Source organism: Amphibalanus amphitrite, unplaced genomic scaffold (assembly GCF_019059575.1).
Source record: "Amphibalanus amphitrite isolate SeventyFive unplaced genomic scaffold, NRLGWU_Aamphi_draft 000883F_arrow, whole genome shotgun sequence".
Taxonomy (NCBI): Eukaryota; Metazoa; Arthropoda; class Thecostraca; order Balanomorpha; family Balanidae; genus Amphibalanus; species Amphibalanus amphitrite.
Genome location: NW_024882377.1, coordinates 72,001 through 89,844, shown reverse-complemented (window position 1 = coordinate 89,844; position 17,844 = coordinate 72,001). Strand labels below are relative to the sequence as shown.

At 46.5% G+C, this 17,844-nt stretch overlaps 1 protein-coding gene across 1 annotated transcript in view; it reads right to left on the bottom strand.

Moving 5' to 3' along the window:
• LOC122367620 (filaggrin-like) overlaps window positions 1-17,844 on the bottom strand; it is a 92,393-nt gene that overhangs the window by 5,052 nt on the left and 69,497 nt on the right. The window contains exons 3-5 of the mRNA XM_043340894.1: window positions 3,092-3,204; window positions 2,527-2,637; window positions 1,389-1,536 (exon numbers count right to left, since the gene is read on the bottom strand). Of these exons, the coding sequence (XP_043196829.1) occupies window positions 1,389-1,536; window positions 2,527-2,637; window positions 3,092-3,204 (372 nt within the window). The remainder of the gene's footprint in view (window positions 1-1,388; window positions 1,537-2,526; window positions 2,638-3,091; window positions 3,205-17,844) is intronic.

The following is a 17,844-nucleotide window of genomic DNA, read 5'->3' as shown; positions in this document are numbered from 1 at the left end:
TGTGTTGATCTAAAATCCATCCACATAACATGGTTTCCAAACATTCCCAATGCACCACCATGCCTCTGATACCAGTCAACACAAAGTATGCTACTTCGGCTACTGGCTAAGTTTTCATACCTCCCAGTATCACGTCTCCCAAAATGATACATATCATGCCTTCAATATTATCCCATTCCTCCCATACCTCACATAACAGGGTGGGGCAGCATAATCGGGAATAAATATCAAACGGGATTATTTGGTCATGAATTTAAAAATATAGCTCCAAGCACTATTTTAACAACATCCCATCAATCGGTCACCTTTTACCTATCCCTCATCCTATTTGACCGCCCTTCGCGTCGATGACCTTCTCAAGGCGGGTCCAAAAGCACGCGCATGCACGTGCAGCCTCCTGCTTGTCCATGATCGCCCATCAGCTTCGTACCTTGCACTGAAGACCGTTTTTACTGATGATAAGTTGTTCATTAAACTTCTACCAAAAAACGCTCCATATAAAGAATTTGGTCGGATTTAAATCGGCGGAGTTGAAGGACCAGAAGTTTTTGGTTCATCTCAGGTGGAGGTGCCCTACACAATAACATGTCGTCCTCACTGCAGTACCAGCACGGACAGAGTCCTCGTAAGACGTGATCTGGACCGTCAGTGATCCTCTCTTCCGACGACTCCACGTGAGTCTGCCAGAGCGTGGATGTATTTACCAGAGGTGCTCGTTTTATCCGGGCTCGATGAAGTAGGGTGCACCACGTGCACCTCCCTTGAAGACCACCCATAGGTCCATCACCTCAACAGGATGTTTACTTTGCATGACCGCTGCAATATTCTCGATACAATCCCCTATATGGCATGCCATTCTTTTTTATCGTATTCCAGTCGGTGATAAGATTTTTGGTCGCTGAAGTTTTGAACATTGTTTCTTTTTAATATGCTCAAGAGCTTCTTCCTTATATTCAAGTGAGTCATCTTGTATGTCCTCTGCTAAGAGTTATTTTACGACGATTACGTTAACTTTTTGTCCTAAGTATCCCCACACAATCCTTATCGTCCGTGATAACACGTTGACCTGTCCAGCAACCTTTACGTGGAATGGCATTGTTTTAAACAAAATGTTCTTGTTTTACTCGTTTAACATTAGTGTCTATGGGCGCGCGCAAAGCACTTGGAGCACCGTCGAACTATTTTGCTGCTCTTTTCCAGGAAGTTGCATGCTCATGGATGTAGTCATGTCAGATGATGCACAACTTTTGGGCGTTTCATTGCCATGATATAATTTATCAAAATAATGCCATGCCTACTCATGACCAGAGCCCAAAAAGCATTCCCGATTATGCTGCCCCACCCTGTACCTCTCAGAATAATGTCCCCGTGCCCACCCCCATCCATACCTCCCAGTATAATGTCGGCCAAGTCCGTCTGCACTGCCCGGTACACCAGTTTTCCCGATCTCATGGCGTCCCGCTCCATCTCGGCTGCCAACTGACGCTGATAGGTATCCGGGGTGACGATCTGGTAGCCCTGACGAGTGTGGTAGATCTGTGGACAGAGAACGTAGGGTAATATTTAGGGTATTTGAGTAGGCGTAAAGTATGCCAACTGACGTTGGTAGGTATTTGGTGTGACGATCTGATAGCTCTGACGAGTGTGGTAAATCTGTGAACAAGAAGGGTAGGGTTTTGCGTAAGGAAGTAGAATATGGTAGAGTGAAACGTAAGGTTTTAGTGTGAGGTAGGATATTACGTAGGGTATTAGTGTGGGGTATTCCAACTGACGCTGATAGGTATCCGCGGGCCCGTTTCACGGCACGACGCTACAGTGCGCTACGCTAGCTACGGCATTGGGTTTCCATGGAAACATCAACAAACTCAGACGTTTTCAATGTTGGAGCGTCCCAGTTTGTTGACATTTCCATGGAAACACCATATGCATAACGCGCTGTAGCGTCGTGCCGTGAAACAGGGACCGATGTGACGATCTGGTAGCCCTGAATGTTGTGCAGCCTCTGCCGATGTGCTAAGGCAAAAACTACTATATGAGGTCAGACTCTGACTTCACATAGCAGTTACTTATTGCCTTAGCACAGCAGTGTGGTAGCACAGCAGATCTGACGAGAGATGGTGTAGGGTAATGCTCTCCAGGGCGGTCTGAACATGTTTGATATGTATCTACGAACCGACAGGGCTGAATAACACGTCACTAGAAACGGGACATGTGTTTCTGCTTGTATCATGTATGTCTGATAAGTGTGGCAGATTTAGAGACAAATCGTGCTGGGTATTTTGCTACGACATTCATTCTTTTCATTCATTTTTTTTTTTTTGGCAGAGGTCTGTGTTGTAACTTGTAAGCGGTTGATACCTATTCCAAGATATATTACAAGATAAAAAATGAATGCGTAAGAAAATACAAGATAACTCGTAACTTCAAACATTGTAACTATAGGTGAATGCACTAGAAATCGACCATGTTTCGGTTTTATCAGATTTATGTAGAGCTTTATTCCCACACTTACGTAGCAGTCCCTACCTTTCGCTCCCGCACCAGACGTCCAAGGGTTGAGAACACCAGTCCACGATCTGGCAGCTCTAGATGGGGAAAATGACGTCTCAGATGACAGCACACGTCATCCAGAGTTACCTATGACGTGAGAGGAGAGAACGTCAGCCAGAGTTATATCATCTTTATCAGTTGATGTTATTGGTTTCTGTTTGTCCTTAAGTTAGAACTGAGCAGGGAACTTCAAACGAAATGTTACAATGATTTTGCTGATATAAAAAACTTGGTTTATAAAAAAAGCATACGAATATGATGCCTCTTTGACATACAAATGTTTATATGTATAGGATCTCTCTCCCTCTCCCCCTCTCTCTCTCTCTCTCTCTCTCTCTGTCTCTGTCTCTGTCTCTGTCTGTCTCTCTCTCTCTCTCTCTCTCTCTCTCTCTCTCTCTCTCTCTCTCTCTCTCTCTCTCTCTCTCTCTCTCTCTCTCTCTCTCTCTCTCTCTCTCTCTCTCTCTCTCCCTCTCTCTCTCCTCTCCTCTCCCCTCCCTCATTCTTCCCCCTCCTCCCTCCTTCATTCCTCCCTCACTCTTACCTTATACTCCGGTCTCTCTCCGTTCAGCGACTGTATGACATAGCAGATGGCCTCGGGCAGTGATGTAAATTGACCCGGTGCCACGGGGGTCACGTTGTAACCGTGCGCCTCACCTGGGGGCAAACAAGGTCAAAGGTCAAGTTAAGGGTTCAGTGGAAGTGTTCGTTGACCCGTGCGCCTCGCCTGGGGGGCAAACAAGGTCAAATGTCAATATGGGGATTCAGTGGAAGGTGTTGGTGGTGAATAGAGTTTGAAACCGTGAATAAAACAGGGCCCAATGCCGAGCCTTGAAAGACGCCCATATTAGAAGATTAGAAGAGTCAGACATTTCGTTTTTCTCACAGACAATGACAATACAAAAAACGCCCATATTGTTTGGGAGTGGTCGTGACTGTACCCTACGTCGGATTCCATCAGTTACAGAAACACTCTGTGCGTGATCCTTGGACCAGAGAGCCTCACGACGCCGTGAAATGCTAGTTTGTCCAGTAGGAGCTAACGATCGATGACGTCGAAGCATTTGCTGAGCTCATAAGGCACGGGCACGATATTTCTCCCCTATCCGTGGCGGCTAGGATGCGGTCAGTAACGGTAACGGACCGAAGAGCTAGCTGTCTCGGCAAAGTGCTGGGTTCGGAAGCCATGCTGGCTGGATGCCAAAAGATAGTTTTGGGAGATATAATGGTATGTATGACTGCTGTTGAATGACTCGTTCAACAGCTTTCATGATACCTGGAACTAGGGACACGGATCGAAAGTTGCTTGGGTCGGTTGGGCTTCCGGATTGGAACCAGGGTTGTATACGACTCAATCAATAGCAATCAATTCAATCACGACAAATTTGGGAAACCAATCAAATCAATCAAGTCAGAGCAGTTTTCGGGAATTGATTCAATCGACTCAAACGCGACAATGAAAGGAATCAATCAACTCAATCAAACGACTCAAACCAACACATACATTAGGTTTTTTGCCCCACCAACTTGGAAAAGTGTCCATAGCAGTCTGGTGTACCTACCTACCTACCTTCCTACCTACCCACAGAAGAAACATAAAAATATTGTCATTTAAAATTATAAATTGCCATGCCATTCAAAGTTTCTATGTAATAAGGATGGATACCTAGTGATGGACAGGTGGATCATGATATTGAGGTTCAATGGGTAGAATTGGAGCAGAAGTTTCATTTAATGGGTGCAAAATAACCCAGTAGTTGACTCGCCCCTTAACCCGCGCCCCGTTGGGCTCTGCCGAGCAACGCGCCCGGTTGGGGGGGGCCATTTTGGCCCCCCCCTAAGATCTCGAGAACCACGCAACATAGCGACAAGCGGTAAACGGCGTTGGATAGCCCCAACGGGGAACTACCTTGTGACCCAATTTTATTGACCTAGGTCAAACCGATGACGTCACAGGTCAGGTCAAAGGTCCAATTTTCACCGTTTACAGGCACTTCAAGAAATGCGTTGTAAAATCGAGTAAAATGCATTTCATTGAAAATCATCGATGGGGAAATGTTCTTCAAACACATATTTTGCTATTTGAGGTCACTGATACCAGGTCAGGTCACAGAGGTCAGGTCACGGGGGGGTCACAATATGAAAGTGTCGTGTGATACATGTTTTATGGTCCATTTTACATGACAAATGCGATCATATGGGTCAGGCAGCCTTTGGGGCCAGCTTAGATCACGTTTCGGTCAAGGTCAGGTCAAGGTCAGGTCAAGGTCAGGTCAAATTAGGTCAAATTTCAAAGTTAATATTTTTGCATAAAATGGGTATCGAATCGATGGAGCTCGTCACGGGAAGTTCAATGGTGGTCTTTGTTTTGCCGTACGTGGTCTAGAATTGCTAAAAATTGAGTTCAAAAATTTGACGTCATCATTTTTGAACAGTTTTTTCGCTATAACTTGGCCAAAAAACGAGATATCGATCTGAAATTTGGTATGTATATAGAAGAGCGCTGGGACTATCACATATATTCCGGTTTTTTTTCGAAATTCGGAAAATTTTTGGATTTTTTCAAAGTTTTTCTAAAAAAATCAATTTTTTGATTTTTTTTTTGGTCAAAAACCAAAAATTTTGAAAATCCGAGATAGCAGTTTTGTAGCGCCGCTTTTTGTCTACTAGACCATATAAAGAACTTTGAAATTGCTTGATAACTGTAGATTTGGTGAGCGTTTCAAGATTGCATGTTTTTTGCTCATTTTTGCTCGAACATGACCTCAGTTTGACCTCAATAACTCCTGACCTAAGGTGACCTAAGACTTGAAATTTGGTGTGAAGGTGTCAAATTGATGCCCGGGAAGGTGCTGAAAATTTGGCGGCGCTGCGCGCCGCCGTTTTCTTGCTATTCAGGAAAAACCACAGGCGGGGGCCAAAATGGCCCCCCCCCCCAACGGGGCGAGGGTTAACTCAAATCACCACCTTTCACCTAAAGGTTGTCAATTTAATTTTGGCCAATTTTACACTAAATATCAGATATTCCGGTTGAAAGTTGGCTGCTCGGATTTTGGCAGTGTTCGTGATTTGGACAATTTACCCTATACTGCACGTCTATTTTAATGGATAATATGCATCAATAACATATTAACCATAGGGAAATAGAAATAAATATCTTACCTGCATGTGACGGTTTCAGTTAGACAGAGACTGACGGGCAGCCTGAAAAATCTTTCCACACAATGTGCATTTGAGGCGTGGGATGTTGTCAGATTGGGAAGGAAGAGATTTGAAGTATTTAGCGGTCCACGACTCTGGACGTGGCATGTCAATGTTAGGTACCTATGTGAAGAATTCAAAACATTTAATTGCAATACAATTTGAAACTGTTAGGACTGGGGGATAAGGATGAGGATTAAAAATATATTTAAAAGGAAATGGAGAGGACAGGGACTCTGGAACCACAGGATAAAATAAGGACAAAAGGAACAAAGAAAATTAAAACGCGAAAACGGCACGGGTGCGACTGTGAATAAAAGAAAACGTTTTGCCAATAAGTATGCTAAGCTTTTATAAATCCTTATTCTACGTGTTTTGATTTTTTTGTAAGATGACGTCATTGATTATCATGTACTATGGTAGATCATCAAAAAATAAATCGGTTGTACAATTTAATCATTATTTCATTTGAAATAAAACCACTTAATAATATTCGGTAAAATATTTTAAGGAAAATGAAATATATTAAATACGTTATGCTTAGGCTCTCAGGAGAAAAGGATCAACAAACGTTCTGCTGCAATTTAAACAATGCAGCAAATTAGCTATTAATTGGTATACGTAAACGTAATTAGCGAGACGAAAACGGCGCTTTTGTTTCAGTTATTTTTGTAGGGGTTTCAGATATTTATAGAGTTCAGTGGGTTGTTTCTGAGGAGATGTGGAGATGTGAATTATTAATTAATCACACTTTATTAGTATATAGGGCCTTGCACTTTATCATCTGGATAAAAAAACGTTTCCTGCTGAGTGCAGAAAGGTAGGTAGGTGCATCGCCAGGTTCTATCACCAGGATTGGAGCAGTTATGAGTTATTGCAGTTGAAAGTCAAAGTTGGCTGTTCATGTTTAGGCCCTGTTCTTTATTTGGCCATCTACCCCATATTGCAGTTGTGATGACAATTGACAAGCAGTTTTCAGTGTAGTTTTGTGATCTTTGATGTCATCAGTTGGTGTCATTATTTTTCATCAACTAAAACTTATTTGAACTTTCCATTCATTCGACTCAATCATACGAGTCACTCTAATTTTCGGGAATCAAATCAGTCAACCAGTCGCTAAAGTCAAACGAGTCAGTCAACCAGTCATCTCGAAAAGTCAATCGACTCAATCCAATCAACTCAAAATACGCGTTGAAACAAATCAATCAATTCAATCGACTTGATTGGTATACAACCCTGATTGGAACATATGATGGACTATCGAATGCCTCTGTTGCTCAGAGATACCAGATCCGAGATGCCGATTTGTTTATGCTGTGATGTATGACCCAGCCAGTAGGGAGGAAACTGGTCTTTAGCATGCGGATGCACACACTGTCCGCTCCGCTCCGCAGCCCGAAAGGGTATCAGTGCCAGCAATTCGCATAATTCGGATTTTTACGTCTGCAATCCTATGACAGGTCAAAGAGAAAATGGAGCAATATTATTTAACGTAAACTAGCCTTTTTGCCTTGCGACAGCTTAGTTAGAAATACCTGTTCATAGCTCTCGACCGCTTTTTCCGAGTGTTTTTTTTTCCTGTCAGTAGGTATTCCAGATAATCGGATGTGCATTCACGTCCTCACCACGGCGAAGCTGGTTGAGACTCACCCGGGCCCGGATTTAACCATGCTGATTTATATCTACCCGCTATTGAAGCACGACCCCTCCCCAAAAATTATCATGTTCACCCCACTAACAATGAAGGGCAGAACACCCTTCGTCTACTTGTCAGTTACATCCGTGTACGTGACTAAGATCCATGCCACAATTTTTCTTATGTGCCGGTCCTGCCCATTGAGCGGAAATCCTTTCGTATCCTTCTCCTCGTGGCGCCACCCTTGCTTACCGGTCTGTGACGGGCCCGAATTTCACAAGCTGCTCAAGTACATTTATATTCACCTGAGGTTCTGCTTGTGCACGGGCGTAAATCTGCATTCTTTCGAAGGTTTACTTCTGTTTGCATGGCTCCATAGCCAATGACCGCTGCTAATAGTCATTTTTTAAAACACTCTTGGGTGTGCTGTTTGAGGGGGGGGGGACGTCCCCTGCATTTCAAGACTGGGGAGCGGACGCGCCCCCCCCCCGTTCCCGCTTTCGACGCCCACGAATCTGACGAATGACGTGTGCTACCTCTAATATACATGAAACTAGGCGACTTTTACTTGCACTACGACGGAATAGGCTGAACTATGACGAATATCGTGCCGCGATTCAGTATATGAATGCCCTATGCCAAACTGTCGAACTCGCCTGCACTTCTGCTCAAATGTGTGCACTGCCGCCTAAATTGGGCGTAATTACGTCTAAAAGCCAAACAAGTGGCCCATAACAACGAGAGTCTGGTTCGTTCGGTGATCCGACAGTTGTGCATATCTGCGGCTCGTCCAGCAAAACGTCATGCCGGTGACCAGTTACTGCCAAACTGGCTTGGTGTATACGGAATGAAGGTGGAAAGGCATATATAACCGGAGGAAGAGTTCATCAGACCACACCTAGCCTGGGCAGCTTCTGTGGAGCGGAGGTACTACTCACTCCACGGCTGCCTGGTGCCGTGCGATGAAGCCCTTCACTGTGCTCGCGGTGGTCCTGGCGGCGTGCTCGCTGTCTGTCGCTGAAGAGAACGCCACTAAGGAGGAAGCAGTGAAGGGCGAAGAGGGCTCCAGCCGACAGGCTCGTGTGTTCTTCCTGAGTACGATCCTGGCGGGACCTGCTGCACTGGCCGGAGCTGGTGTCTCCAGTCTGGCACAGAGTATATCCAGCTTTGGCAACAGCCTGACAAGCCAGGGATCGACAGAATCTGTGGCAGGCGCACCACCCACGCCCAACATCATTTTCGTTGACAGGCCGTCGTTGCCAGTTGTTTCGTGCCCGGTGCCTCTTTTCACCCGCGGCTGTCCGGCCGGTCACGTTTGTGCCGTGTCCGCCGGAGGTCAGACCATCTGTGAGGCCCAGTACCTGGAAGGAGTGACCTGCCAGACTGGCTTCCAATGTACAAGTGGAATTTGCCGGGATCGAACCTGTGTCAGGGATGAGTGTGATGCCACTGACAGACTGTCAGGGTGCCCGGCTGATCAGGACTGTGAGGTCACCAAGGTGGGCTACCGGTGCCGCGTGAGGCCGAAGGAAGACCTGTGCCCATTGTTGTTGGAGCAGACTGGATGTCCGGACAGCCAGTATTGCGGCTCAGGACTCGACGGTAACATCTGCAAGCCGAAGCTGCAAGTCGGAGCCACTTGCACTGTGAAGGCCCAGTGTCAATCCGGCATTTGCCGAAACAGGAAGTGCAAGGCCGACGCCTGTCCGGTGGTTGACATGTCCATCGACTGCATGCCCACGCAGTACTGCTCTCCAGGAGAGAACGGGAACATGTGCGTGGCCAAGAAGGAAAACGGAGCACACTGCTCGTCTCGCCTGCAGTGTAAGTCCAACGTTTGCGACGACCGCAGAGTCTGCATTGAAGACAAGTGCCCGCACCCCTACATGGATGAGCGCTGTCTTCCGAACCAATTCTGCAGCCCAGCTCCTTACGGTAACGTGTGCGTGGACAAGAGAAACAACAATGAGCAGTGCCACCAGAACGCCGAGTGCAAGTCTGGTCTCTGCCGGAACGGAGTTTGCAAGGCCAACGAATGTCAGACTCCTTTCACCAGAGAGGGATGCAACCAGCTCACGCAGATCTGCGCGACAACTACCAGCGGAAAGGAGTGCGTCGCCAAGCTCTCCAACCAACAGCCCTGCCTATTTTTTTTTTCCGCTGACACCTTTATTTCAGATATTCAGAAACAAGTGAAAACATACAGGTCAAAAACCATCACAAAGGTTCCCATTCACCTGTACATCATGCAAGTGCATTGACAGTACACATTTCGTCTGTACACTCGAGTTAATTTTACAGTTTGTTTGCGCTGCCTGCCAACGTCGCGGTTCAAAAGCAACAGAAACGAAATCGAAATCAAAGAATCAAATGAATGTGTTTATGAAAGCGAGTGTAATGGCGAGTGTGCTGGTGTGTGTGTGTGTGTGTGTGTGTGTGTGTGTGTGTGTGTGTGTGTGTGTGTGTGTGTGTGTGTGTGTGTGTGTGTGTGTGTGTGTGTGTGTGTGTGTGTGTGTGGGTGTGTGTGTGTGTGTGTGTGTGTGTGTGTGTGTGTGTGTGTGTGTGTGTGTGTGTGTGTGTGTGTGTGTGTGTGTGTGCGCGCGCGCGTGTATGTGCGTACAGTTGTGTGCGTGTGTATGCGCGCACGCGCGACTGTCTGATAGGCACCGGCGCGGCGCGCAGCCCGCACGGACGCAGCTCTCAATCATGAGATTATTCTGCCCAATGATTTCCATTGCCTAATTTCTGCCCTGCCTAATTTCTGCCCAATGTCTTTCCGGTAACTGCGTTAGAGGAACCTGTGCAGCAAGCGCCGCGTCTCAGCTTGCGAATGGCGCCTCTTGCAGCATGCCAACCGCATGCGCCTCGGGCAACTGCGTGCTCCAGCGTTGCGCCGCCACTCGTAACGGTATCAGCGGCGTCTGCATGGACAACGACGACTGCCAGTCCAACAACTGCGTGACCAACGTGTGCGCAGCGACTGTGGTCCCTACAACAGCCCCGGACATTACCACCACTACGGCAACCACTTCGACGACCACCACGCTGGCTCCTATGTCAGCCCCATGCACGACGAGCGCCATGTGCGTCTCGAAGAGGTGCATTAACATGCGGTGCGCCGCTCCTCTCCTTGAAATCGGAAGCTCCTGCGAAGCGAACTCAGAGTGTCAGAGTAACAACTGTGGCATATTTGTATTTGTATTTGTACATACGGTCTCCATTGTATGGCTTTTCAGACCGCGATTGATGGTTCATAGCACACTTAGCCTATGATTGTTACAAAAAAGTACATGACGTAATATTCACATGAAATGCAGTAAGGCACACAAATAAAGCTCAGGCAGCATTACATCACACATGGCGACATACACTGACAGGATGGTTCACTCGGTCAACGATCGCTGGTTCCATTGCGCAATTGCACGGTAAGTGAAAAAAACGCCTCGCAAATTCTGTGTGGATGCGAGGCAATTGTAACAAGCCCGCGGAAGTGGAGCGCGTTTCTCTGCTGGATATCTCGCGTCGGTGAACTAGCGAGTTCTGCAAGTGACGTGGAGCATACGGGTGGTACATCAGTCGATCCACAAATAAAACATCTCGCTTGCTGATCAAATCATCAATAGTGGGCCATGCAAGCGAACTCAGTAGTGGTGAGACATGTTCCGATTTACGCTTACAAAACACAATACGAGCACAATGATTTATCACTCTTTGAATGCGACGCTTCTGGGTGACACTGCAACCACCCCATACACTCAGACAATACAGAATATGAGGAAAAATCAGTGCCTCTATCAAAAATGCATATTGCATATTGCAGAGGTGCGCCGTTGCCGAGATGACCTGTATTCTGGGAACGGTAACCACCAATATGCCCTGTGTGTATGACACTCAGTGTGCGTCGGGAGCATGTGGAACAGTCACACCCGATTTGTGTGCCTAGGAGGTCGGCACTCAAACACAAGTGGGGTGGAGACTTCCATTTTTCGTCTAGCTAGACGCGTCTAAGTCCTAGACGCGTCTTAGCTGGACGGCAGCTGCGTCTATCTGGCGACAGCTAACTTGAGACGCGTCTAACTTGGAAGTCTCCGTCAAACAGCTAGACGCCAAGTTAGACGCCAACTTGGACGTCTGCTCAGTTAGACGCCAATTGGACGCCATGAAAGTCTCCACCCATAGTTGGCTTTTGCCAGAAGAATAAGGCGGGGCAAACTTTCTTAAATGAGGCAACTGGCAAACTGCTTTACAGGTGGCCAGGATAACAGGAATGATACAAACCTACCCTTGGTCAGCGACTTAGGTTGCCCACGTTTTTTTTCGTATCGAGCATTTTCTAAAGTATAAGCACTATTATTCTACCTGTGTGCTATACGTAATAACATCGAACACCATTTTACTTTCAAACATTGCATACCTTGCATAGACCGGTGATCTGTTCCGCGTCGACGTAACCACCCCCCCCCCCCTCCCCTTGCTCCCGTCACCTTCCCCAGCTGTGCCTACGATCCTACTGCGCCCCAGGCAGTCGGCTCGGTCCGACCCTCACAGGTCGAGGCTAAGGCGCCGCTTGAGTTTGTGCCGGGTGCAAAACTGGAGCAGTAACTAGTACCAGAGCTATAACCTTTTCCCCAAAGGTGTTTGTCTCCAATTAGGTACGTTTTTCAACAAAGCATGCGAATTAGCGATGAAAACGGACAAAAGTGAGCCTGAAAAACAAACATCGCCCTAATTTTACATGGCACCGCCGCGCCTATTTCCGTGCCCGCGACAGCCTGGGGGGGGGGGGGGCGGATCCGACCCCCTCCCTGTTATCTCGAGAAAAAATGGTCGAATCGAGTAACGCAAGGAGGTCTCTACGAGACCTTCCGAAAGCACTCGTAAGGTTTTAAGATTGAGGTCAACTTTCGGGTCAAGGTCGGGTCAAAGGCAAATTCTTGGGTTTCTGCATGACGAGGCGTACGGACAGTGGAAAGCTCCTGCTTAAAACTCACGAAAAATGACCTCCAAGACTTAGTAAAGGTACCATGTGCGTATAGGGGTCATGTCATACTAAGCACGGGTCAAGGTCAGGTCAGGTCACGAAAGGTCACGGTTTTCACTTTCTGCTACGTGGGAATGCGACACATGTTTTATGTGTTATTTTTCACGCCGAATCCGATGGGCATTGTTATATGTGACCTAGTTACTGTCCTGGTCATTAATGTGTACCTATTGGAAACATAAAAAACGTTTACACTACACATCACCAGGTCAGGGGTAAGAAAGTCAATTTTTATTTTTGACGTAAAAATGCCCTTTCTAGACGAGTTTTGTCCGGAGACGAGTTTGACGAGGAATCTAATGCTGCCATTTATGTTCACATGCGATGCGCTCAGAGGTGCCTAAAAATCACGAAAATACTCATGACGTCACCATGCTCTATACAAGTTGGAGCTATTTTGTTACAATTTGGGGGTCAAAAATGAAGACAAAAGGTTGAAATTGGGAAAATCTTATGTTCTAAAAGAGCTCTACAACACATACCTACATTTGTTTTTGTTGTTGAAAATTTTGAAAATTTTGGATTTTAGTAGGTAACTGTAGTAAGTCGTTCATTTTAGTAAGTCGCGCGAGTGAGCGAGTGCCGAAGCGAAGTCTCTTCAATATAACGGGAAAATCTCAGTATGAGCGGCCCGGCCTGGCCCGGCCTGTAACGCTTTTGTTGAGAGGATAGGTACAGCTCAGCAACCGCTGGGCCGATTGACATGGCGATTTTGTGACTAGCTGTTTGAAGGCACTAACTATTTGTTTTTAAGCACTAGCTATTTTGCTTCACTAGCTATTTCGACGCTAGCGATTTTATCACTAGCTGTTTTCAGGCACTGGCTGTTTTGAGGCACTAGCTGTTTTGAACTGACTGAAAAGTCACTAGCTCAAATGTCACTAGCTATTCTGACGTGCAGCTGTCGGCACTAGGTGGCGCCTATACCGTACCGTGGCGCCTAGGTGGAGCCTACGGTAGGTGGCACTAGGTGGCGCCTACGGTACAGTCTGTCTTAAAAGTACCGCGCAAAGTGACGGTGGATCCATCAAGCCTGACCGAGGAAGGGCCTGCTACAATTTGAAAGTCACCGAACCAAATGACCTGGGGAATGGACGAAGATGTCAATTGCTTCGGTGACTCAAATTAAGCAGGCCCTTCCTCGGTCAGGCTTGATGGATCCACCGTCACTTTGCGCGGTACTTTTAACCTGCGCCCCGCTGGGGGGGGGGGGGGCAGAATCTGCCCCATCCCGTTTTTCGCCAATAACCTCTAAACGCGTTACGCCAGCGACGTCAAACTTTCAGTACCTTATCATACATCAATTTGACACGTTCCCTGAAAATTTGAGCGAAATCCGTCGGAAAATTTTTGAGAAATTGACGTTTTAGTGACGTCATGTTCGCCATTTTCGCCTCGAAAACGGCAAAATTTCAAACGCCGCTAACATCTTCATTTTTAAAGGAATCAAGACGTAACAAAAAAGGTTATACGTGATTCTACTTTGTCTATCAAATGGCTATCTTGGTTTTTTGAAAATTTTGGATTTTGGCCAAAATTTTTCCAAAAAACTGATTTTTTGGGAAAATATTTATAAAATCCAAAATTTTGAGTTAATCGAAAAAACCGGAATATATGTCAAAGAAGTGGTCTATGTGCACCTACATACCAATTTTTAGAAGAATCAGTTCAAAAATGTGGGAGTTATTCAAAATTTTATGACGTCACGACACACAAAATTTTTGAAAAATGATTTTTTTGGACGTTATAGACCTCGGACGGAAACAAAAATAGCACCATTCGATTCGCCGTGAAAAACTGCATCAGATAGACACCTTTTTAGGCCTTAACACCCAACTTCAAAATTTGACCTCACTTGACCTGACCTTGACCTGACCTCGACCTGAAATTCATCCAGAGGTGGTCCATATCACTTATTGAGTGTGCCTTTTGAATTCCATGAGTAAAATGACCCATAAAACATGTGTCGCACATGCCCTTTTCTATATTTTGTTTTTGGTGACCTGACCTGACCTGACCTGACCTTGACCTTGACCTTTGAATGACATTGTGTGCAACGAATATTGTCTTGGTAGTCTAAGAACACGTTTTGGGCAATCATTCTCAGTCCATTCTTCGGCAACTACGGTGCAAGGCCGATGCTGTCGAAACTTGCATTTTGTACCCTTGACCTGACCTTGACCTGACCTCTGACCTACTTCAGCAAAAAAAATTGTGCTCTTAAGATCCGCCTTGTTGAGAGCTTTCGATTGCCGTTTTCCCCGTCTTTCTACGACCCTCGGTTCGGAAGTTAGACAGGGGGGGGGGCAGAATCTGCCCCCCCCCCCCCCCCAGCAGGGCGCGTATGGCTGAATAGCCCAGCGGGGCGCGGGTTAAGACAGACTATACAGTCAGCGGCTGCCCGGAGCGCCGCTCCGGCTCCGTGCCATTGTCTGTGGATCTTTGTAGGTGGCGCCACAGGTGCTGTGTCGTCCCTGAGCGGGTTGTGTGCGTCAATAGTCAGTATGCCTGAGCGCTTCCAGCTGCCTTGATCGTTCTATTCCAACCGTGGCATCGCTTCTCGTCTTGCATATTCTGAATTGGTTTCCGGTGGGGCGCCTACGCTGAATATAGGTAGGGGAGAGTGGGGCAAAGCGGCCACCCGGGGCAAAGCGGCCATCCATCGTTTTAGCCCTCCACAGCTGGCGTCAGTTCCAATTTATGATTTCCAATTATACTTCTCTTTGCGGTCGTTCGAATGAGCCAAACCGGGGTTTCAGGCCCATCGCCATTGTTCTGTGAAACACGGAAAAGCATTTCTTGCCAGGTTACCAATTATGTCTACAATTTTTAAATGTTATTTTATTCCATAACCGTTTGGAATTTTTATAAGCGTTTTTGTCCATGCATTGCGTGGTTATCGTAAATGCCTTCTACCAATTTTTAATACTTTTTACCCCACTAATAGCTGAGCTGGAATATTTTTGTCTCGGACGGTATGCGCGGGGCAAAGCGGCCGGGGCAAAGTGGCCAGCCCCCAATTGGCCATAAGTTGTTTCCATCTGGGTAAAAACATTATTTATATTCAAATGTGTCGTCATGCATTCATCTTGGCCACTTTTCGGTTACATGAGTTACCAAATTATGCAATTAAATGTTTTTCCAAGAAAATTCTTTCTTTGTTTAGCAATAGGTGGGAAGATAACAAAGTTAACATCCATCTTCCCTTAAACCTTGCCACCATCAAATACCCTAGTCGTGCATGAGGCAACTATTCTGTTTCTCATATCGGGACTTGAGAAGTCGCCAGTGGCCGCTTTGCCTCAGGGATGGGGCAAAGTGGCCAATATGCTATAGGTTTAAAGTTTTGTCAATATCTCCCATATGTGAACGCCTTTGGAAATGAAACGCAGTTGGAATAAAAGACAATTTAATAGGGATCACATTGGTATAGAAAGAATCTTTCCAAGTTTAAAAATCAAGCGTCGGCATCGTTAGAAACGTTAGGGTGGCCGCTTTGCCCCACTCTCCCCTATATAACTATGTCGGTAACGATGACAGCTCCGATGGATAACATTACCCTCATCATAAAAGGTGGCCGCCTTAATTTGATTTGATTGACCCACATCGCAAAAAAATCCATGTTAATCCTTTGATCGATCGTATTTCTGTCACTTTAAGTACAGATGTACGGTGAGACAATTCATTATCATCCCAGCGTTGTCCTCTCAAACAAATAGGTTCCAATATTTCTGCAAAGTCTCAAGCCACTTTAACCCGCGCCCTGCTGGGGGGGGGGGGGGTGTTTGAACACCCCCCCTTGTGTTTTTTCGCGAATATCTCAAAAACGGCGGCGCGGAGCGCCGCCGTTTTTGGTACACCTTATCATACATCAATTCTACACATGTTGTGAAAATTTCAGACCAAGGTCATTCAAGGTCAGGTCACCAGGTCACTTGAAGTGACCTCACCTCATAAAAAAGTTTCAATGTCTGTCATAGCTACACCGAGTGACCGATCGCTTTGAAACTTTCAGCGATGGCTAAGAGCAATAGTATGTACAAAATGTATATCTCAGAATTTTGATATCGATGACCTAAGGTCAGGTCAATTTTGCGACCTCCCCATTATAAGTCAATGGGAGAAAATTGAAATGCGCCTCCTTTGGATGAAAGACATTATAAACACTCCCAAACACTGAATTACAAGTGGTTTAGACACACTGAATATGAAAATGGTGTCCGTGACCCCTGTTTATGCCCTGAGGTCATCTTAGGTCACGAATGGTATCTAACAGTTTTTCGCAAATAACTTTTGATAGAGGCATGCTAGAGCGATGAAAACGCCTTAGATGTGTTCAGCTCGACGATACGGATCGACTGATATGCAACATGACCCTTTCCGGTCAGGTCATGACCTTGACCTGAGGTCAAATTTTCAAGTTGACCTTTCAAGGTCAAGTTATCGTTCATTCGATGCGTCTTGACGAGAGGAACACGATGCCCGTAAAAGTAAGCTCGTACAAGGCTTGGGTCAAAAGTTATTGCAGAAAAACTGTTTCCGAAAAAATCGGCTATTTTTGCAGTTTTTGCCCCCTGCAGGCAAAACCGTTGACGTTAGGTCAAATCTGAGAGAATTACTCAGAAAGGGCGTTAATAGGGCTATCGAATGCGCTTTTCCGCGGCGCTGTAGCTCTATTGGTTCCCGAGTTATGCGTTGGCTTCTAGGAAATTGTCGACATTCGACCTGGAAATCGGCGAAATTTTGCCTTCAATGACCTCTGGTGACCTGACCTTTGACCTGACCAAAAAATTGACCAAAGTGATTTCGTCATTATTTTTGACGCTCTTTCGAACGCCGCCTTCCGCGTATCGCTACGTGGCCCAGGAGCCGAGTTAGAAGGGGGGTGTTCAAACACCCCCCCCCCAGCAGGGCGTGGAAATCCAGGACCCCAGCCGGGCGCGGGTTAATTTTCTTAATTTAATCTTACCAGTAAAACGCCTTTTGGGCGAAGAACGAGCGAGCGAGATAGTGAGCCCTGCACGTGCAGAAGGGCAAGAGGGTACTTCCAACGAGCTTGTGCAAAACACCCTTCTAACCGGTCGCTAGCGGTGTACCAAATTTGAACGCAATCGGCCCAGCCGTTCCTGAGATCTGGAAGCGGCATTCTGCACGTGCGCACGTGCACACGGGGTCCAAAATGACTTTTGCACGGCACCCTACTAACCGGTCCCCAACCGTGTACCAAATTTGAGCGCAATCGGCCCAGCCGTTCTCGAGATCTGGAAACGCCCCCTGCACGTGCGCACGTGCAGTAGCACCCTAACTACAACACATGGGAAGCGTTGCCTGGTGGGTGCCTACCTGTATGCCAAGTTTCAGCGAAATCGCCCCAGTAATTACCGAGTTACTGAAATGGGAAAAAATTTGGCACCTCTTA